This window comes from Lipophrys pholis, assembly GCF_963383615.2.
Source record: "Lipophrys pholis genome assembly, chromosome: 7".
NCBI classification, from domain to species: domain Eukaryota; kingdom Metazoa; phylum Chordata; class Actinopteri; order Blenniiformes; family Blenniidae; genus Lipophrys; species Lipophrys pholis.
This window is the reverse complement of record NC_137638.1, coordinates 8000986-8024522: the sequence shown is the minus strand read 5'-3', so window position 1 is coordinate 8024522 and position 23537 is coordinate 8000986. Positions and strand designations below refer to the sequence as shown.

The window sequence follows — 23537 nt, the reverse complement described above, 5'->3', positions numbered from 1 at the left end:
ATAGGAATCAAATTCAGAATTCAAGATGAAGAGAAAAGTAGCTGATTTAGGACTTTAACTGCTATTTGCAGCGATAAAGTGATACTGACATCTTTTAATTTAATGGAAGTGTCAACAACCACATATGAATACGATTCCTCCATTGAAAATATAATTAAAATGTACATTACAGTAAAGTGTTAGGTACATGTAATATTCAGACTGTTACATATAAACAAGTTGCACGTCACTGTTTTGACATGAAAGTATCATTATTCCTTTCTTTGCCTGTATATTTCATCTCAATACATTCTAAGAAAAGACAATTAAGGTATCTTAAAAACTACCTGCAAAAAATTATTAAATAGAAAAAAAAATTATCTGTAGTGGAGTAGATATGAAGCATTTTCCTCAAAATATCTTGTAAAGAAGCAAGAGAACTTAAGCGTATTGGTGTTGTGTTACTCTCCATCCAAAATACCGCGTCTTACCTGTGCGTCCATGTGGACATTCGCAGAAGAACGAGGCGATGCGGTCGTGACAGGTGGAGCCGTGGTAGCAGGCGGCGCTCGCGCAGTCGTCGATGTTCTCGCTGCAGTCGTCCCCTGTCCAGCCGTTCACGCACACGCACTGGTAGCTGCCGTATGTGTTGTGGCACGTGCCGCCGTTCTGGCACGCGTTGGGCATGAGCTGGCACTCGTCGACGTCCTCTGTGCAGAGCTGACCTGGGGGGGGGGCCGGGAACCAAAGCGTTCAGTGTATCTTAAGTTCAGTGTATCTTAATTTGTGTAATTGCACTTGTGTGTGCATAATCATATGTGCGTCTGTAATGAAACGTATGCATACTTTGATTTGTGCATGGTCACATTTGAATGAAAATGAAAAGATTCATGTGTGCATATAGGCATCTGGAGTTGACTACACGGACCTGTAAATGTGTAATTCTTCACTTCCCTCTCAGTTGCATTTCTCTCTCCAGCCACAATAGATAATTGGCTTAAACTCCGGGTTTGTACTACCCTCAGTGTGGACTGGCAGGCTCTCTAATTTCAGTCTGGTCTGTCTTATGAGCTACACAGCCTTTATTACACTAAGTAGCACTTTTATATTGGTCCATGATTACAAACAACATCACAGGACTTCGATGACGCCTTTACTGACGAAGAGCAAATTGCCCTTAACCATAGTGACTGCGAGGCAAAACCTGAGGTGGAGGGAAGGACAAAGACTTTTAAAGGTCCTTGTACTCACGCACAAAACGTATATCACATACATACAAACTATATGCACACAAGCACATCAAGTTCTGTACAACACACACAATTTTGGTAGGCACAAGTAAAAATTATACATACAAACATGATTACACACACACACGCACATACCTGTGAACTCTGGCTTGCACTGGCAGTTGTACGTGTTGACTCCATCCACACAGGTCCCTCCGTTCTGGCATTCGTGACCCGGACAGTCATCGATGTTGTGATTGCAGTTTTTCCCTGTAAAACCTGAAACAACGAGGGAAATATCAACAACATGTTCTGATCGTTCCCTTCAGCGCTGGGTTTTTTAATTCAGGGACTTGAGTTTCTCATGGTTTGAACACAAGTCTCCCAGCTACAACAAAGGGCATGAAACCTCTCTACAGTTAAATGCGGTCAACTGTCTTTTCCTTCCCAGGAAAAGAAAGCAGCTGTGCCCTCTTGAGGTCTGTGGCTCGCTCACCATGCAATAACATTTACTCTGTTGCACAAGAGGCAACCGCTGGACTGCGCAAGTGGCACCACGCTGATGTAAAATGCAAAGTAACGGCTCCAAGTTACACCAGCTACTTACTCAAAGGTCGCCATACTACTGATGAAGCTGAATGTAGTTAAAAAGTTTAATGAACTGCAGATTTTTCAGCAAAATGAAAGTCATTTGATGCACAGACACATTTTCATATGACACATGTAGAGTCATTGTAAAGTGTAGTACTGTCTTTCTAAAGGTAAGTCCACTCCACCTGTAGCTTTATCTCTCCTAAACTCGCCTTTGAGTGACCTCTCCTTTGAGCCGGGGGACTAAGTCGAGCTGTCACTGAGAAACTGGGAACACCAGGCCAGTGATTTAAAGCTACATAAGCTTGGCTGCTCCGTAGGCCTTTTCCCCTTCTCTTGTTTCGCCTGTACTTCTGCCCCAAATACTGCAAACATAGAATAACAAATCCAAACGTTTTTGATGGGGATTTCTTTTTTTTGCACTGACAACTCACAAGATCTCAAGATCACACAAATACCAGTGATGCAGATGACTACACCTAACTCACCTTGTTCAAAACAACCTTTATTTGAGAAGTTGGGTATTAACAGCACTGCTCCAATCAGTATCATTTATACTTAAAAAAGTGCTCCGATACTACGTGTTCGGCAGCCTGTCCAAACAATGCTTGTTTTTTCAGCAGAAGTGTCTCGGCCCTACACATACAACCTGCAGGAAGCAGATCTGACAAGTTTTGCCTTCGGCTCGGGATAGATTTAGAGGGTTTTACAAAACCCGAAGACGAGCGGGGAAGCTGCAGTACAATATTTGCAGGCAATAAATCAAATTGCGTTAAAGTTAAGATAGAAATACGTACATGAAATGAAGAGTGAACGCAGTAATGCTGTGATGATCTCATTTCACTTCATTCATTTCATGTTACAAGATACCAGATGGCCACAGGCCAGAAGTCCAGCGCACAAAAGTACAAGAATTCAAAGGAAACAAGACAAAACCATAAACGTTTTGCTTCTGGTGTAAAGCTGTTGAATATGTGAACTGAAATGGCTTTTCTCCCCCAACAGTGGAAATGAGGCCACGACTGTGAGCTGAATCTGCCTCTGTTCTCATGGATCAATGCATTGTTTGTGAATATATCTCTCAAAAAACAAATTTATTGTAATATAAAAGCAACTTCTACGTTATCAGATGACCGTGATGTTTGAATCAAACTTGTGCATTTGCCTTCTCCCAGAGAATTTTCCTGGATGACTAGAAATTCTCTTAATAAATGTGTATAAGTATTATATTTCGTGACAGTAATGAGAATAGGGCAGACAGAGATATGTGTGGAAACAAGTACGGACGGATGGACGACCAGGAAACAGAACGTCTCCGGCCCACGGCTGTGAGACGTGACAAAAGGTGGCCTTCTCAATCCTTTCCATGAATGTCTGAAGTCAGTGGAAAGACATTTTAAAAAAAATGTAAAAAAAAACAAAGCACAGTCAGTCTGGGTGGATGTGCTAAAAGGGAGGGAGGTCCGCGCCGCTGCACTCCCAGCATGCTTTGCTTCTCTCCAGCATGTGAAAAGGATGTTGTCCTCTGACCATTTCCTCACGATAAGGCTGGATACCTTCCTGCTCAGCCTTGTTCACACACACACACACACACACACACACACACACACACACACACACACACACACACACACACACACACACACACACACACACACACACACACACACACACACACACACACACACACACACACACACACACACACACACACACACACACACACACACACACACACACACACACACACACACACACACACACACAAACGGCCCTGCCTTACATGACTTCATCACCGCTCCACCAGCAGCCATCAATCCTGGCATTTAAACTCTTACAGCTGCATTTAGACATTGTGGCTTGACCTCAAGCATTAAATGACCACATGATCCATGTTAGCATGACGTGTGATTTATATGTAACTTTTAAAAAGGTATTTTCCGGTTTTCATCTTAAAAACAACAATTTACTGTGAAAAATATTTGCATACAGAAGCTGGGAAACATTGAGCACTTTCACATGAACACTGGAAATCTGAAATTAGATGATTCCAGTCTCCATGTGAACATCAGAATGTGATATCATGAGAGAAATTGGATTTACAGCTAGATCTTTCTAGTAAATGGACTGTGGATGTGCATGTAAAAAAAATTGATAGAATTAAAAAATGTTTTGTTATTGCGAAACTTTTATACTAAAGATTTTCATGCATTTCAAACATTTTGAAATGTTGATCTGTATAATGCCCCTCTTCCCAAATACATTCAAAGTATCTTTTCAAAAAACAAATTATACATATTTTCTAACATTCAATTCAAACTGTCTGTACAAAAAACAAAAATCAAGCATCGTGCAAACAGATTGTGCTAATAAAGAACTAACACTACTTGTAGGTTTATTATATAGAAAGAATTGTGTCATCATATTTGCGTTCATGTGTAAATAAATCTGAAATGTATCTGTGTAAATGTATATACATGTATATACATCTAATGTTATTGTAAGTGCATTGTGATATATTATTATTTGAAAATGCAATGTCAACAAAGCGCCACTGACAACTGGTGTCCAGGCTGATGTTTCCATGATTGCAATGTGACCTCTGTACCTGGCACACAGGAACATTCGTAGCTGGTCTCCCCCTTCTGGATGCAGGTGCCCCCGTTGTGGCAGGGCGACGGGTTGCAGGGCAGGTAGCGGCTCTCGCAGTGCTTGCCCGTGTACTCCTGCGGGCATTGGCAGCGGTAGCCGCCGACCTCATTGACGCACACGCCGCCGTTCTTGCAGGGCGAGGGACTGACGTCGCACTCGTTCACGTCCTGCTTGCAGTTCTTCCCGGAGAAGGCCGAAGTGCAGGAGCAGACGTAGCGCGAGTCCACGGAGGAGCAGCGCCCGTCGTTGGCACACGGATTCGAGGCGCAGGGGTCGGCTTGGTCGCACCGTTTACCTGAGACCGCACATGGAGATTATTATAAAGTATATGTTTTAAAAGCTCATAAACTGATTTTGCAATCACACAAATTTGCTCGCTTATGTTGACGAAAGTCAGGGTGAATTTTAAAATTCATCAAAAGTATAAATGCGAAAAAGATATTGATATGTGGATAAATTAAAGTGCTTGAATACTTCGAATGCCAAATGTTATGACTGATTCTCAAGTTAAAATATCAATATTCACCTTTCAGGTAGTAATTTTAGGTAAATATGAGTTTAACCCGAACCCAAAAAAACGTTATTATACTCTTACAGAACAGATAAACTCAAATTACTATTATTTATTCTTAGTCAGAAGTGTAAAGTATGGCTGTAATTCACATTAAATATGTCGAGATCATCAAGAATAACACACAATTTGTGCTGTTTGGTTGAATTCTTTTCTAAAAAAAAGAATTTACACAGTGAGTTTAGCCTCTTGGTTCAGAATGAAAATCTGTGGTGTCACACATCCCAACTCCTCCCACTCCTCTTGTAATCCCCTCCCTTGACTTTACCTGACCATCCCGGGGGGCAGTGGCACTTGTACGTGTGGAGGCTCGCCGGCTCGCATGTGCCGCCGTTGCGACACGGCGAGCCGATGCAGCCGCTGCTGACAGGCGTCGTGCAGCGGGGGTCGGTGAAGCCCGGTCTGCAGGCGCAGCTGAAGTCCACCGTGTTTCCCTTGGAGATGGCGCTGCAGGTGCCCCCGTTCGCGCACAGCTGGTTGGTGCACGGGTCGCGGAACTGGCAACTGCTTCCTACGTAACCGTCCCGGCACCTGGAGGAGGCAATATTAGAGATGACCCATCAGTATTCTGAGACGATCAATTTCATCACAGGTGTATATTTGCCATGTTTTCTCATACCGATCACATATGGCGGATATCTGGATACCAACACACTGAGTCGGTTCTATAAATTTACCAAAAACTATGTGATCAATCAAATGTCATTGTGGCTGTGTGCATTCGATGACATGAAATCCACTATTCTCTTCTCCCCCCCCAAAAAAATCACATAAATAAATGTAAATAAACATCTTGAAAAAGCAAGAAATCTGATTGTATTTGAAGTAAATAATTAGCCTAAAATTGGGGAAAATACAGTGAAATAATTAATTTAATAATTGTTTAAATTTGATAAAAAGAAGATTTAAAGCAGCTTTCAGTGCCAGTTACAGCAATTGAAAGTGTGGAGGTATCCAACGATTGATCCAACTGCATTCAATGAACAACTTCATGCTCGTGTTTTGGAATAATAGCCTTTTTTCCAAATATATCTTTCAAATCCAAAGCCAGGTTTGTACCACTTTCATATTCTTGAGGTTTGATTTAAGATCCAAACTGTGAGTGAAAATTGAAACCAATTCAATCTGCTGCATCCCAGAGAAATACCAACAAGATGTCAATGATTTGATGAAAACCTTTTGTCTTCAAAATGTATTGGTGAACTCATAAATGTCAGCTTTTTATTTATTTCCCCATTTAGCATTTCAAAGCCAGTCAAAAGGAATTCCCAAACGCTATTTTCATGCACCCAGTCAAGAGTTCACGGGGCTAATGCAAGTCGGAGGAGGAGCAAAGGTCCCTCCTGTGTGTGCTACTGTGCTTATAAATCAGCTGCTCTGGGTAATAGCCTTCACCAGCTATCCATTTCTTTTAAAAGACAGCCCTGCCTTGTTGTTTTTACAACTCGGCAACATGGCCATGAGAAACTATTGCTTTAAACGGGACATCCATCTTTCCACAGCCCCTGCACCCGAACCCCCCCCCCACGAACAAACCACGAACAATGTGTTTGAGTTTCTAAAACAACCAAGTCTACACAGAGAGAGATGAGGGGGAGGAAGAGTGTCCTGTGATGTTTCTCACAGGTTGTGTATGAGTCGTAAACATGGTGACCGAGTTCCCAAACAGAGAGAGAGAGAGAGAGAGAGAGAGAGAGAGAGAGAGAGAGAGAGAGAGAGAGAGAGAGAGAGAGAGAGAGAGAGAGAGAGAGAGAGAGAGAGAGAGAGAGAGAGAGAGAGAGAGAGAGAGAGAGAGAGAGAGACTGGAGATTACATTCACACATTTACAGCTTCAATGATTCAATGAGTGGAGCTGAAGGGTCGTCCCCTGAGAGCGGCTCAACAAAAAGGCCACACACACGCATACACGCACATGCACAGCATGCATGCACGCACACACACGTACAGGAAGATTACAGACAGGAGCTTGATACAGTTGTGTACATGTCAGCACGAGGCAATACCGGTGTCGGTAAAATTAAGATCGAGAGTCACGTTTTACAGGAATAGTTGAAATGCTATTCCAAACACATATTTGATTAATTGTTACTAAACATGAACCACATCTTTGTTCCAGCTGCACATTGATGGTAGTTCTTTTCAGTGTGAGTTTTTTGGAATGTTTGTCTATGCATTTAGCTCTATACTATTTTAATATTTGACAAAAAGACTCAAATTGTGTCTCAGATTCATCTGTGGCTATTAGTATATTGACAAGAATCTGGTGATAAGATATGAATCACATTACAAATTGTAATCTAATTATCTAGTCTCAAAACCAAACATCCAACATCAACAAAATGACCAGCTGCCTTGATCAGAGATGATGAAACACCCCCCCCATTCCTTCAAATGTTGCCAGGTATTTACTGCAAAGTTTTCTTGCATACAGCAAACTAACCTGTTCCACTAGAGCTGCCTTATCAACAGGTAGTCCTTCTTGTTTATTTGTCATAAAATCTTGATTTAACAGATCTCGAGAGGAGAAAAAACATATTTTAGACATTTGTGATCAAGACGTTATTCGTTATAACTTTAGAAGAATAAGTGACTATAAGACAAAACTCCTTAGCACCCACATCTCCGTTCTCTTTACATCCAGAGGTTCAGTACTGTTGTCAACAGCTCTGGGCGGCCCTCACAAAAACAAAGCATCTCCTCAAAAACACCGGTGACACCAACAATCTGAGGCATTTGCGATTCTTCCTAATCCGTCCTTTTCCCAAAAAAATTGAGACCCGAGATAAAGCCGGCATCATGGCAGCCGTCAGCGGCTCTCGCTGGCCAAGATATGCTCGCGTTGACCGTTTTGTCAGCACTCATTCATCCCAAAGACAAGGCAGCATCTATGAAACGGTGTTTGAGCTGCAAGCCAACATTATGGCGACTTCAAAGCGCCACGCCAGCACCTTGGCGCTTGTCACTCCTTCTTTCTCTCCCCAAGAGGATTTTCTCCAGCATCAGACAAGGAGCGGGCGCAGGATGAGACAGAGCGGCCTTCGCTGGCTACGGACATGAAAGATTTCTGACAAGTGAATTCTGGAGAAACGTGAGAATGTAGAAGAAAAAAAAAAACCTTCAGCTTTTTTTCCAGAGCGATCCAAAGATGGGCAATGAATCTGTTGTTTATTTACTTATAATAACAAGCAGAAAACATCCTGCAGACATCAAAGCGGCATTCCCACGACATTAAAAACCCAAAGTGACACTCAAATACCTGACCAGAGCCACCGAGTCTGTTAGCCCCGAGGGGCTGGCAGGACCGTGTCCCCAAACATTCCCAGAGCGTTCGATGTGTGTGTGTGTGTGTGTGTGTGTGTGTGTGTGTGTGTGTGTGTGTGTGTGTGTGTGTGTGTGTGTGTGTGTGTGTGTGTGTGTGTGTGTGTGTGTGTGTGTGTGTGTGTGTGTGTTGGGGGCCAAGCCGTGGCCCCTGCAAGAGGACAGGCCTGTGTTTGGACAGGGTCTCCCTCTCAGGGGATTATACAGCCTTAGGACTGTGGCAAGGAAAAGAAAACATCACATGCTACGCTGCCTGCTGCACAAACAGTAGCAGTGAGTGGTGGCATGTCACCGCGCGGAGAGCGGAGGGAGTCGGTACCTTCAGTTCACTGTCACTCATCATCACACGATCAAAAGCCAGCGAGCGATGGTGTCTCGAGGCCCCGTTTACACGACAACGGTGCTCAGTGCCACAGATAATGCAAGTTTTTGGAAACACCTCCAACCCTGTCTCCGTGTAAACATGGAAAATGCCATTTTTCTGAAATGCTGCGACTGCGCATGCGCACCACGACCATAGTAAACCGTTCTTCTGCACATGCACGAGTGGACAATAACAACCACAGCGGCCTCCACAGTGTCATGACTCCAAATAAAAAAAAAATTTGGGGGGGGGGTGGGGGGGTAATTTTATTTTCAGAGCATTGCATACATTCATGTCATCTTCACTATCACTGAAACGACATACATGAAGAAAATGTCTATATTTACGCAAAAAACTAATAATTACTAATGAAAATGCCAACAATCTCTACAGGAAGTCAATTGACAGCGTCTTGATTTTATAGGTGATACACTGTTGGACCCGACCTACAGTATTCTAGTTTATTTTACCATTCTATCGAGTTAATCTGCTATTGATGTTATCTTAGCACACTGTATTATCGCCTCCCTCTTGGATTTTTAAATGCTGTATGCCATATATGTTTCTGTATGCCATGTTTATATGAATGTTTTATACTTGCGCCCCACACAGATTGCCTTATGGGGACAAAAATGAACTGAAATGAAACTTCTGGTGCAAAATAGAGTGAAATCTGAAAAAAACTAATGTTCTCCTTATATCTTTTAGATTATGCATGTCTTTACAAATTCACTCTGACAGCATGGCGTTGAGGCTAATGGAAGCTGTGCTCTCAGGGTCTCGATTGCTTGCTCACAATTTGCTTGGTAGTTTGTCGGGCTCACGGGCTTTATGTTTGGCGCCCCCATGCTGGACCCTCAGATTTTGGCGCCCCAAAGTTCAGGCCAATTAAACACTTTGAAAACCTGAATCAACCATCCATGACTTGAAGACAGTCTGGGTTTTTTTTTTGTTGTTGCCACAAACGAAAGGTGAAATCAAAGAAAACTGGAGGAATTTAAGCTGAACTTTGCTGATCTAATATCTAAGATGATTTGGTGACACTAAACTCACACTTGACTCGCCTCTACATTTTCTATGTAATCTAATCACACGCCTTTACATACAAATTCTTCCACATCGTGTTTGAGAATCTTTTACAAATCCCAGAGCGGACTGTAAAGGCATGTGTGTACTCCCCTGTGATTGGGGGGGGGGGGGTTGCGGATATTTGGCTGCTGGAAGGCCCCGTCCGAGACGAGGCCCAGCGGTGGCGGGCGCTGAGGTCGTGAGGCGCCACACGAGCTCGCTGGAAAAAGGCCGCAGGGAGCAGGTGCGCATGTTAATGAGGAGACAGCAGCTGCTGCTCTGGGCCAGTCACTGATGCCCCCCTCCTCCTCGCCTCCACACACACACACACACACACACACACACACACACACACACACACACACACACACACACACACACACACACACACACACACACTACTCCCACCACGTCTCTCCACGGCACCCCATCCTAACCACTGTGCTCAAGCCTCGTGCACTGCAAAGCATACCCCTAAAGGTTCAGGAACAGTTTTTCTTTACGGAATCTGTGTGGAAGACAAGTTGCATCAGAAAATATTTGTAAAAAAAATATAGCGATATACTCAAGACTCAAACTAACCAGTACAAAAAAAATTAAAAAAAATTTCTTTAGATTTCATGGCTGAACTTTGTCTTAAACCGGACATTTTTTGCAGTGTCTGCTTCTCAATGACAGCGCTCCCTCCTGTCAACACTTAGCGGAGAGTGAGGGAGGAGAAGGATAGGAAGAGAGAGCGAAGGATGAGTGGGGGCATTGTTTTTCCTCCCCATTCAGAGCTGACCACAGGACGAGCGTATTCAGCTGCAGTGCCTCCTCCTCCTCCTCCTCCTCCTCCTCCTCCCTCTCTCCCTCGCCTCCTCTTTTTCCCCCAAAAAATCCATCTTTGAATCATCCGTCATTACATGTGCCTCATTCCTGAACTGTCCCCCGTTTTCCCCACTCATTATTAAATTTTGCTTCCTCGTTTCAAAGCCACCCAAAAACTCACCCAGCTTCTAGTAAAGTTTTTAATTCATGAAACACTGCATTTAGATTTGTACGTCTCAGCTGACAGCATTTCACTCCCTCCGGGACGATCTCCCAAGCTGCTCTGTGACTTTTTCTCTTAGCAGTCGGCGATGTTGGAGGCCAAGAGTGAAGCAAGAGAGCGGCTTAAAATCCCCCCAAAAACACACATACACACACACTCACATAGAGGCGGTCAGAGAAACAAAGGAGTCTGAAAGAAAGGAAACTGGAACTGGTTTGGTTTGGTTTCCAAGGACAGAAAAGCGGACAGGAGCTGCCAGCTCAAGCAGGAATTTTGGTGTTTACTCTAAAGAGTCTCCTGTCCTGGTTTTTAACCTGAGGAAGCTCAATGGCGGCTCTCTGGCAGCCTCACTTTAAGGCTCTTTGAAAGAAAGAGGGGAAAAAAAAAAAAAAAAAAAAAAAAAGAAACCTCAACCAGTTTTGAAAGTAGTGCCCTACCCCTCGTGAAAAGGCAGCCCAGCGTCTCACGCCGAGGCCTGAAAAACAAACAGACGGGGGCGTCTTGCGGCCTCACCTCAGAGCACGTGGACACGCTGTCCAAACACGCCCCGGCCGAGGTGCTGCAGCCGTGAGTCAACTGTAGCGCACGCCAGGCAAACAGTTTGCTCTTTAACTTGGAGATAACCCGCGAAAGAAGGCGCAAAACAGCCCCGCTTTAACCGCCTCGATAAGGACACAGATGTATTAGAAACAGTGGAAGGTGGGACGCCAGACAATCAACGACTCTTTTATGGAGTCTTGGCTGTGTTCAAAACAAACAAGAGTGGAGCAGCTGCTCCAACAAGCGGGAGGTACTGGCCAGGAGAGCGGGATAATCTCAACAGCAGCAGGTAAACTGGAGCTGCTGGAAAGGTAAATAAAGAACACATGAAAGGAGGGGCACAAATCAGAAGCTGAGCAAATATCAGGTGTTTTGGGAGGGATCGTGTGACTGCGGGACAGCAGTGGAATTATCTCCGCGGTAAGGCCGATACTGTTATTATCTCCTCTGTCATCCCGGTCCAGGAGCCCTCATTGTTCTCCTCGCCGCTCACTTCTGGGCCGGCTCTTCTTCGATTGCCCCCGCAGTAGCCCGTGGCAACAGGTCTGCGCTGCTGATGGGAGAGCAATAACAGGGGGCCATGCGCCGGCGGTGGCAGTGGCTCGGGCCCGCAGCAGATGTTGCGGTGACATATGACCCTTGGCCAGGCGTCGCACTCTGGGAAAAAAAGGGGGTTTTTCCTGGTTGTCGGGCCAATCAGCCATCTGCCATCTTTCTGAGGTCTCACACACAGATGGGATATATGTAATATGTGGGCTACACATGTGCACTGTATACAAATAAAAACCTCGAATGGGAGCACAGGTTTTGGCAGCTGGACGCACCACGCATTTAAAGCTTTTTAAGAAGCTTACAGTGAATTAGGTTGTGCACTTATTCAATTATTGTGCCATGTAAATCTCTGTGGGACATGGAGTCAATGTCTGGTTTTGGTTTGGATTTCTGTAAACAATGTAATTATGAATATTACAGGGGTAGTCCTTTGTTTACAGTTTTTCTTTTTTTTTCCAGATTTCCGCAAACCATGACCTATGTTGTCAAAACTGTCTTAAGTTTTCCCTGTGGCCATTGATTCGATTGATCAGCAGCGCAACATGTCTCACTGTGTACACAACACGACCATTCAGCTCATCATGGAGACTGCAAACGAGACAAAACCTCTTTAAAAATCATCTTGTTTACAGTAACGCCATGCACATGCAATATAATGTATAGATTGTTTAAAAGCATTTGCATGAAAGAACAAAATAAGCTCTCATAGTAGCCCAAGAGTTGTTTTGAAATACTCATGAATATCTCATTTTTCATTAAAGAACTAAATGGAGATTTTTCCATAACTCTGATGGGACATAGGTGGGACACCGTAGACTCATTCACTACCAATGTCAATGAGTTTTACTGACCATACAGATTACTTTCTTTGCTCTCATTGTTGAAAGCATGCAATTTGTATTATCATACAACTATTTTTAAATACTGGTACAATGCAAAACAAAATCAAGGTTAATTGTTTTGTCAGTTAGTTCTGCACACGTAACATATAAACTTAAAAAAAACACAATCTAAGCGTGATACAAGTTTTATTTACGGTAATTATGTCCTATCAATTAAAAGATCAAATAAACACCTGAACTTGTATAATATTGTAACTTTTTGAGATACTGTAATGTTGACCTACAGGCTATATTTGTATAGAAAACAACATAAAGGTTTGAATAATGTCTGTTTACACACCTATTTTGTTAGGAGCCACTGAAAGCGCAACTTTATGAAAATGGGGAAAACGCAACTTTTCTGAAAAGCTGCTGCTGCACATGTGCACCATGGCCGTAGTAAATAGTTTCACTTCACATGTGCAATGAAATGGACAAAAACAACAATGGCGGCTTCCAAAGCGTCATGACTCCCAGTCCATATTCTTCTGGGAACTTTGTAGTTTTATCGATGAGATTCGCTATAAAAAAAATCCAGCTTTGTCGTCTGTCCCTACGAATATCCGTGTACTTGCCATTGTTAATATTTATAGCATATTGGTTTCTGCGTGCAAACAACAGCGCTCACTACGTCAACATGAAAATTACAACCGTTACAACCTTTTGCAAATTCATTTGAAATGTTGATACAGCCAAATTTCTAGAGCAGATATGTACTTAAAAGAAATAGTTGGTTGAGGTCAGGTTTTTTTTTCTCCACACAAGCATAGTCCGTAGTGATCTTTTAGCCACAAGTCAAACTGTGTTAGTGGAGCACATTTGTACCTCTGAGCTCCCCTCCTCTCCGTCCCTGTACCTCCTGTCAAAACCCTCCACCTCCCACCCATTCTCATTTCCTGGTCGTTTGGTGCTGTGCCTGGTCTTAGTTCCCCTTTAGTCTTGTCTGATCTGTTTTAAAAGCATTGCCCAAGGGGAGGACCCTCTCACCCCTCCTTTCCTCCACACTTCCCTCGCTCTCTCCTGTTTTTTTTCCAGCAGCGTGTATGGCATGGCAGCTCACCATAGTGGCAACTCTGCCACCGCCGTTGAAAAAAAAAAGAAAAAAAGGAAAAGAAATAAAATCTGAGACGCACCCCTAAATTCAGCTTTGATGACACAAATGGGGCCCGCTGCATTAAAAATAACTCCTTCGCTGAAAACCACACCTGGCACACGCGCAGAAGAAGAAATAAAAAAAAAAAATATTGGGCTCTTTGAAGTGGAGTGGAAACCAAAGTCAAAACCAAATCCCAACTGGCTGGAGAAATTACAGGGGTGACGCTGTGCTAGTTGCCCTCTCCTTACATCCATCCTCGTGCTCCTTCCTCTCTAATCGTCCAGGAGAGCTGACCTGGCCAGCCCACATCTGGCAGCCTTCATTAGAGACCCTGTTTATTTGGAAGCACTGCGGACATGGCCCATGGGAAAGAGCCCGCTCCCCTGAGGACCCAACACTCACAGTGTGTGTGTGTGTGTGTGTGTGTGTGTGTGTGTGTGTGTGTGTGTGTGTGTGTGTGTGTGTGTGTGTGTGTGTGTGTGTGTGTGTGTGTGTGTGCGTCTTGAGAATCATAGGAGCTCTAATGACTTCTGCCACTGCCTACTTTACGAGCCTGGGAACCACTTAATGGCTTCACGGGTGTCTGAAGGTGCAAACCGGACCCTCAGGTTGATACTGTACATGCTCACTTCAACATTTGAGTGTGGAAAAGTGTCCCATCGCTACAACTTTATTCTCAACAACTAAATGAATATATTTTCAACGAACGCTGTCTGACTCTGCGGGCAAAGGCTGAATGTAAGAGGTACAAGAGATAAAAGTCAATTAGCAGCCCGAGGGCTGAGAAACAGGTAAACCTCAGAGTGTAATTCTCAAAAAACCTGGTTTCAGCAGCCTCTTACAATCTTTTTTCAATGTTTTGTAAATGTTGATGTAGGTTTGAGTCTGCATTCTGCTGAATGTGCTCTCAAAAGCCAGTGGATTCAAATAGTGAGGTTGGGTGTTTCAGTACACACCCGAAGACGGATCATCCACATCTGCAGTCCAGTGGAAATCACCGACAACCACGCCACGAGTAGAAATTCAATAATAAAGTTCCATATACCTCAGCTTCCTCAACAGCCCGAAGTGAGAAGAAAGCAGTGTGGTGTGGCGTGAAGGAGGCCAAAACAACATTGACGTGATGTCATCAATGCTTGTCTAAAACCTTTAGGGAGCTGTGGGGTAAAACGCTATATATCCATCAAGTAATTCTGCACCATATTCAAACATACAGCCAAAGTCTTCAGGAGCTATCTATAGCCAGACCAGTGGAGAGAAGGGGTGGACCTCACAGAGGTCTATCTCAAGGGTGGAGTCTGTCTGTGGTGACATGAAGAGCCGGGGTGATTTCATCCACATATACGTTCTGAGGGTTGTTTCCCATGACGTTTGGAAGTTTGGAAGGCAATGGGACACCAAAAGATACTGATTTCTGACTAACTGATCGGGTCTATGTAGGTGTTTGTGGATCTCGGCTGGTCACCTTCCACATCTGCTCCAGCTAAAACATCAGTACTATGGAATCCAAAATCCTCACTATAAACCAGTGGTGTTCAATCTCAGCCACCAGGATTAGACACCTCTGCTATAGACTAATACGTGCTTTGCTTTTTTGTAGTTCTGTTTCCCAGATTGATCGGTGACCTAAATCTTGTACTGAGGCACTTTGTTACTTCCTTTTGTCTGGTGATTGTCATTCAATTCCTGTTTTTTTTAAAAGAGTGTCTAGTTTCATTTTCAAAAGTTAATGACTTAAAACTGAAACTAGTTATATCAATGTGATCCTAATCGGACAGCCTTCATTGTGGCAAAGCTTCAAAGTAGTTACTATTTACAGAGAAATAGATTTTCAAGTCAAAATAAATCAGAAAACGTTGAATTTGACAGAAAAAGGTATCTATCTATATATTGTTAAAATATACCATAAATGTTTAAGACAATTTTGACTTAAATACACCAAAGGTAGTACTGATTTCCCTCATGCAAACATTGATTTGAACCTTTTTCTGTCCAAACGATTGAAAAAGTCAGTTCTGCTGTAATAAAACACAACACCTAATGCGCGTTAAAACTCTCACATCATCTCATCATATTTACATCTCTAACTTATTTCACTTTAAAGCTAATGGTGACACCCGAATGGAGCGTTGGATCCCACTTCTAAATATGAAGGAGTCAATATCTGATTGGTATCAGTCTTACAATCTTTATTCCTGCTCGACTGAGCAAACCGTTGTGTCACAAGAAAGGCATTGCGCCCTAATCTCCTGAATATCCTGTGAGCGTGTTTGCGTCAGGGAGAGTGGAGGCTAACAGCACACCTGGCAGACTCGAGCTGTTTCTATGTGTGACTGAATGGGCTAAAAACCACAAGTAATCACGGTTATTATGCAGCATGCCGCTGTGTGGGCGAGAGCCCTTCCCTCCCAGTTGTTCCACGATAACCCGCAGACAGGTGGTCGGGCTGAGAGAAAATAAAAGAAATGAGGAGTTGTGGTCTGGAGCGTGCAATCCACCTATGTCCCCCCAACACACACACACACAAACACACACACACACACACACACACACGCCTTAGCCCGCGATCAAAGTTTATGTGATTTGTCTTGGCATATGCCAAACAGGGAGGCTCAAATATCACTAATCCCCAGCACCGGGGTTCTCCACCACCGAGTCGCTTCATTCAGCCAGATCTCTCCTCTCACCAGTCGGGCTCTCGCCAAAGGGAACATAACACTGGCTGCAGTGGCTGTATAAAAGCCCTGCACTATGTGCGTCTCGCTGTGTGATGATATGATCAGATACGGCACCTTTTCTTCCCTCGGGGCGCTCTGAGGCCGTTTCCTGACTCTGAATAGAGGTGCAGAAGGGGGGGATGAAGGAGCATGTGGGGGGTGGGGGGTGGGGGTTAAGATAGACTCATCTGACTGGAGCAAACAGAGGTGCCATTGAAGAATGCCCAGAATCAAAGAGACAAGGGCTCACTTTCATTGAAGTGGATGTATACTGTAGCAGTCGCACATACCAGCAAGGAATTAATGACTCAGGTTGTTATCTGAGGCTGTGGTCACTCAACCTCCAACACATCAGTAGATTCTAAGTGTGGGATTAAACTTCTCACATTTTTCACATTCTGAGGAGCTCCTGGTCCGCCTGATATAGCGAATGTCGCGTTAGTGAGAAATCAAATACTGGGTTTTCAATTGTGCTTCTTTGCAAAGTTTAAACGTCTTTGACGCCAGTCAAGTGTGGCATCTATTGCTTCCCACATTGTTCAGCATGAGCCTTGACACATCGGCTCTTAGTCTGGTTACCTTGATGCTGATCCTTCTCAGTAACAACTCAAGTTAGCTGATTAGTGCAACTTAAATGCTGTGCATAAACATCAGCAGACTATCAACACCAAATCCATTTTATTTGCATAAAAAAAATATATATATTTTCCCCATAAACATTGTTTATATTGCTTTCACACGGAATATCACTATCATGTAATATAAATTTGTAGGACCGAGGTCAATTTTTCTCTGATTATTTATTCTGTGAAAAATGCATCAACCATCCGGGTATAGTGTGGAGAAGTCATTTCATAAATATACACCTTTTGACCCATCCTGTGTCTGCCTCCTTCGACATTATGCGATCATTTCTAGAAGACTCTCTAACTGATCCACAGAACAGGTGCACGCACACTTGCACAACCAGGTATACACCTTTTGATTCCAGTAGGAACTTTGTCACAAACATTGTTGAGGTACAGCAAAAAAAATATATATATATAAAAGAGTATGCCTACACAGTGAATATATTTATAAAGCATTTACATTTTTGTCTATTTGTTATATCCTTGAGAATCAAACTATAAGCAATATGTCTTCCGATCTCAATGCCACCTGTATTCAGGGATCTGACGTTATACAGCCTCAGGGCTAGAACCAGTCCTTTTCTTGTTCCATACTTGTATGTTGGCGTCTCGCCAGCCTGGCCAGTCTTTCATCCACAACACAAATCCTACCAGTGACTTTCCTCACATCACGCCGCTATCAACAGGTTATCAAAACTTCATTGCATTATTTTTTTCTAAATTGCTTTGACAATCTAATGATGGAGGTATGTGATCTCTCAGAAGCTCACCCCGTTGCAGAAGAACTGGCTGGCGGGATCACCCCCCCGACCCCACACCACCCTCCCCCCCACACCCGCACCACCACCACCACCCCCTCAACCCCCCGCTGAAAGTTATTCTTCCTCGTCTGCGCTGCTTCTCCCACTACGTTGCTGCTTTCTAGATCCCACCGTAGTGAATGAGAGGCCTTCATGAGGCTCTCTGAAGATAAACTTCAGTCATTCGGCCGGGCCAGATATGAGGAGGACGTAGTATTTATGGGATGGCATGTCAAGTAGGCATCTTCGACAGACTATATTCAACTGAAGTATCCGATGCCACTTGCTTGACCTCAACATAACACTTGAGTTCAAGAGTGCCGGCGGTTTGATTGAGGCAAACTCCAATCGTAATTCTGTCAAGGCTGAAGAGAGGCTCAGGGGAAGAAGGAAAAAAAAAAAATCCCCTCTGCCTTTTCTTATTAGGAAATTCTACACAACTGCCAGCCTTTATCTTTCACCAGGTCAAGCAGGGAACTGGAAATAGTCGGCTGATCTTAAACTGTGCATGTTAGTCAAATATGACACTTGTTGGATATTTTCCTTTGACGTTATGCTTCAAACAGGATCCACCTGGCGGCAATTATACCCCGCCGTTCACCAGAGTCCCAGCTCTCACTGTGTGTCTGCTCTTACTGTGAAAGTCATCGACGTTGGAAAATGATTTTCAGGAGGTTCGTGGAGAACCACTGACGACAGTGAAACTGGGTTTGTCAGACCTTAAAATCTGTTAACAGGTAATGTAACCTGGTTAACTCAGTTAGATAATTTTTTTTAGGAGAGTTAACTGATTAAGAATGTAATGAACATAAATTCAATGGCCTTCTCCAAATGTAATTCTGATCATCATCTCATCAAGTTCAAACTTTCTGCCACGGCGATTCAATTCAAGATTCTCCCAAAAGAGCTTCCACATGGTTCAATTCTTTTTTAAAAACTGTATTTAAACTCAAAACAGAAGCAGATCTCACACCTGATGAGCCTTGAATCAACATCTCGCTTTTGAAATGCAGATTAAATCATCACTCTGAGCTGAGAAAGTAGAAGCAACCATTAAAAGCACAAACCCTCAACTCACAGGGAGGAAATTTATCTTGAACCTTGTGAAGCAGCAATAAGATTCTCTGATGGAAACCAACAAAGCATTACCTTTCAAAGGTTTGACTTTATTACCAATTTGATTTCATGATGGGTTTTCTTCTCGACCGTCCCAGTTTTTAAAAGCATTTTTTACAACCTGCATCAATGTCAGGAGACCCTCAGAGGTTTTTCAGTGGCAGATTAATGACAGAACACAATGAGAGAAATGCGGCGTGCTCTGTGTGCCCGCTCAAACTTTATTCAAAACTCGCGAGGATGCCCACCTCCGTGTTTAATTGGAGGAAGTCTGAAGAGGAGGAGGAGGACAGCGAAGGGGCACAATGATGGCTTTGTGGCGCAGGGAGGAGGTGGTGGGGCTGGTTTTAAGGGGTGAATACACAACAAGACCAAATTAAGTTGTGGCTATGGGGTAATGGGGCGGTTGGGAGGGGGCAAGTTTACTGCCCACGTCTTGCAGTCCCCAGGACCGGCTTGGCCCAGTCGGGTCACCTGGATCTGCGACAGTAAGGTGACACTGGCTGGTGCTGCTTCATGCCAGGTTAGAAATAGAGCCAAGCGCTAAAGAAGACCATTGTTGTAAAAGAAAAAGAGAAACTCTGTGTAGGGCAAGAGCTTGTTGCTCTACATGTGAACTGGAAACAAAGCCTTGATAGAAAAACTCAGGAGGACAAAGTACAGAACTTGTCTCCACTTTATTAGCAGAATGAGGAGAAGAAGAAAAAAAGATGTAGCCTCTGCCATCTGTCTGAGGGAATGAGAGAGTGAGAGAGAGAGAGTGAGAGTACTGAGGGCCATTGAGGAGTGGGACAAAATCCCAGGAGAGAGGCGGGGGGCTGCGGTGGGGTGGGGCAGGGTGGTAGGAGGACAGGGTTTGAGGGTCTCTCTGGGAAGCCTCACCCAGATTAGTCACACAGAATTAATCGCAGCACAGAACAATGGTCGCCGGGCTTCTGGCAACCCCAGCTGTCGCTCCGTGAAAGAAAAGAAAAACAAGATTTAGGGGCTGCGAGAGTTTGGCTGCAGAGGGGAGAGTGTGGTGGCAGTCACTCACTCAGACGCACGCACACACACACACACACACTCACACACACACAGTCTGGCACACAGTGACCCCTGTCCTCATCAATGTCCACTCATTTTTGTCTCCTCTCTCTGACCATTTGCCTCCTAGAAATAGCAACAGTGACCAATGGGAGGGCTTTCCCACCCACTTTTATTAGAACTACACACATGCCAACTGACACTCACATTTTCCACAAAAACGCACAGGTTAAAAAAATTAAATAAAACCAAGGATGAACTCACTTGCACTCTCCATTGCCATCTGGAGTGGCTTCACATCTCCCCTGGTTCAAACATGACTCCGTGGAGCATCTTAGACCTGCAAAAGCAAAGTTTCAATAACAGAAGAGAAAGAAGAAGAAAAAAAAAAGACTCTTCACATCACCTCAACTTGCAAATATTTGTTTCTCTCAGGGTACTTTACAAATGACTCAGGTGCTACTTGCACAAATGTGACATGTTGGTGTGACTCTTGCCACCCTGAAGTGTAGTTTTTTTTTTGGTGGTTCAGAAGTGGGTCTTGACACCAGTTTGTCTCTTCTTCTCTCCCCCCCCCAAAAAAAACAGTGTGTGCCATTTGGAGATTTACACAGCTTCGCAATTATATGTTTTAAAGAAATCCCCAGACTCACAGTCCAAACTGCAAAGGCGTGCGTTTGCACTCAAGTGTGAAAGAAAAAAGAAAAAAAAGTTACGTGTTTTGTGGGCAAAACTGCTGCGCAGGTGTGGGAAGTTTTAAAAGCAAAGGATTCATGTAAGAAAACGTGCAAGACAGTTTGGAAAGAAAGTTCCAAAACACTAAACAAAACCGGACGCAACAAGTTGAAGCAAAAACTATATAGGAGCAGAAATCCACTCACCTCGTGTTAGTCCTATCAGCGACAACAAGAAAGTTAGTTTCACTAACAAAATATGCATTCCTCCTGCTTTAAAATGATTAAAATGCAAATCCACGTGGGTTTTTTCATAGATCCGTTATGGTGTCTTCCTCGTCGACTGGTGAAAAACTTTTAAAAAAAACAACAACAACAAAAAAAAAAAACAATCCCGCTTCAGTTCATCCCTTAGTAGATCCACAGAAGGTTACAGGAGGGAAACAACTCCGAGCGTGAGATGTTGTCACTTCAGGTCCCGGGTTGGAAATGATCAGAGGGACGCGCGTCTCCATCCGCAGACGCGCGCTGCGCTCGAGGGGCGGATTCTCCTCCGCGCGCGCGCGCGCACACGCACGAAATTGGTTCCCCAGACAGGCACAAGCTGCGAGACTTGAGGGAGAGATAATTCAGAAGTTTGTTTTTACTGGCCCGGTTAGTTTTCAACAGCCACTTAGTCGTTAATTAACGCTCCTGGATTGATGGTTCCTCTCACAACGATTCAAGAAATACAGAAAAATACCACCAGTCATGACTGTCTTGATTATAGAAGTGTCTTTTCAACATTTTGATGTTGTTCTCAAAAATTGTTGGTCTTTCTATGTTGAGTTTGTTCTCCTCTGGGTTTTTTAGTTTGATCTAGTTCTGCAACCTTTATGACCACAAGAGCCATTGTTGTGACTTTCAATCAGATCTAGTTTAACTGGAGCTTTAAACCTTTAAAAAGAGGCGTAAGCAGCTTTAAAAGTTTCATATTTCGTTTATATACAAGATACAGAAAAACTGTCTTATGTTGCATTTGTGAAGTTTCAATTGCAGTTCAGGAAGGTGAACATTTCATTACATCTGGCCTGTTTTGTGTCTAATTTGAGCAATTTCGCTTCTCTTTTTTGCAATCTTTTTGTAGACTATTTTGACATTCAAGCTGTTTTTGCCATTTTTGCTCTTTTTTACAGTATTGCATGATATTTTTTCTATTTTTATTGTATTTTATATTCCAGGAATACTAGTCATCACACACAGTTGAGTAACATCCACAAAACATTAATGTGTGAAACTTTAAATGTTTATTTTGGCCGTCAGCCCAGTGCTTTATATTGTTCATGGTAATGTGAAGGGGAAAAAACTAAGATTGAGAACGTGGTCACGATAAGAGATAAGCATAAATACTTGAGATTATATAAGGAATATGCTCTATAAATATAGGAATAAATATGTCAAACATCAGTCTTATAGCTTGGATTTAAAAACCCACATCAGCCCACGTTCCTGCATCCATCTCTCACCTCCTGACAAATCCTGGGAACCAGCTCGATGGCTGATAGGATCTTCAGTGCTGATAAATAAATGCTGACAGGCACTTGCTCAAGTATTTACTCAGCAGATGGAAGATTTGATTCCTATCAGAGAGTTTGTGAACAGAGTTTGTGGAGCTTCTCACAGGTAACTGCTTTCATGCATACAGGTAAAACTGCTGTACAGGCAGTTTTACTTTGTAAATTAACTAAAATCTTTATAGAATCAGTCATAAATCTTTTAGATAATGATCAGTCTGAGTACTTCCCTATCAAAAACACATTAATAAAATGTGACACAGCATTGTATGTATGGGTTTTTCTATGTGGAAAGTGCATGTTCTTTTCTGTGGTTGCCATCCTTTTTGCAGGTAATCAACCTCACCTGATAATCCAAAGACTCACTGGTTAATTGTGGACTCGTAATTAGCTGTAGAAGAGAGTGCATGTGACTATTGGTCAGCTGATATTAGTTATCAGGTAGATAAATGGAAACATGGAGCAACAAGAGAGACTCAAATCCCACAAGTCAGCATGTTGGGTGTCGTCAGATCTTATAACAGGACAACACACACACACACACACACACACACACACACACACACACACACACACACACACACACACACACACACACACACACACACACACACACACACACACACACACACACACACACACACACACACAATAAACTCAGTTGATGACACTCTTGAAAGTTTCCAAAGCATTTGAAGGTTTCTTCCTCTTGTACCTCCTCTGACAAAACCTTAGAGTTTAAGGAATCTTCCAGCCCAGATTAAACTTGAATCCATCTATTCTTGTGTCTTCAATACAATCTGTGAAAGTCTTTTTCATTCAGATTCAAGCCCAGAATCCAACCTGGGGTGTTTTATCTGTGAGGCAAGAGTTCTCATCACCACTGTACCAGCCCACTGGAAAGCTGCATAAACAGTTGGTTTGTAAATGTCAGTTTACTGATCACTATTGTGAGATAAATTATGACGGTAGCATCCATGACTGGAGGGAGGGATGTTAAAACCAAGGAAACACATATGTTTGGCCTTCCAGACAGCACATTTCGAACAGAAAGGCCTGTGTTGTGAAACCCAACATGACTTTCAAACAGAGACGTTTTCCAGGAAAGAGGGACTGAAGATAAAGATGCTCTTGTTCGTATGATGGGA

The 23537-nt window shown here is 43.3% G+C and overlaps 1 protein-coding gene across 1 annotated transcript in view; it reads right to left on the bottom strand.

The window, feature by feature from the left end:
* The window catches only part of notch1b (notch receptor 1b), a 51643-nt gene extending 30487 nt beyond the window's left edge, over positions 1 to 21156 (bottom strand). The window contains exons 1-6 of the mRNA XM_080466877.1: positions 21044 to 21156; positions 20427 to 20502; positions 5291 to 5553; positions 4408 to 4746; positions 1365 to 1487; positions 471 to 704 (exon numbers count right to left, since the gene is read on the bottom strand). Of these exons, the coding sequence (XP_080323003.1) occupies positions 471 to 704; positions 1365 to 1487; positions 4408 to 4746; positions 5291 to 5553; positions 20427 to 20502; positions 21044 to 21101 (1093 nt within the window). The 5' untranslated portion in view covers positions 21102 to 21156. The remainder of the gene's footprint in view (positions 1 to 470; positions 705 to 1364; positions 1488 to 4407; positions 4747 to 5290; positions 5554 to 20426; positions 20503 to 21043) is intronic.
* Between the last annotated feature and the right edge of the window lie 2381 nt (positions 21157 to 23537).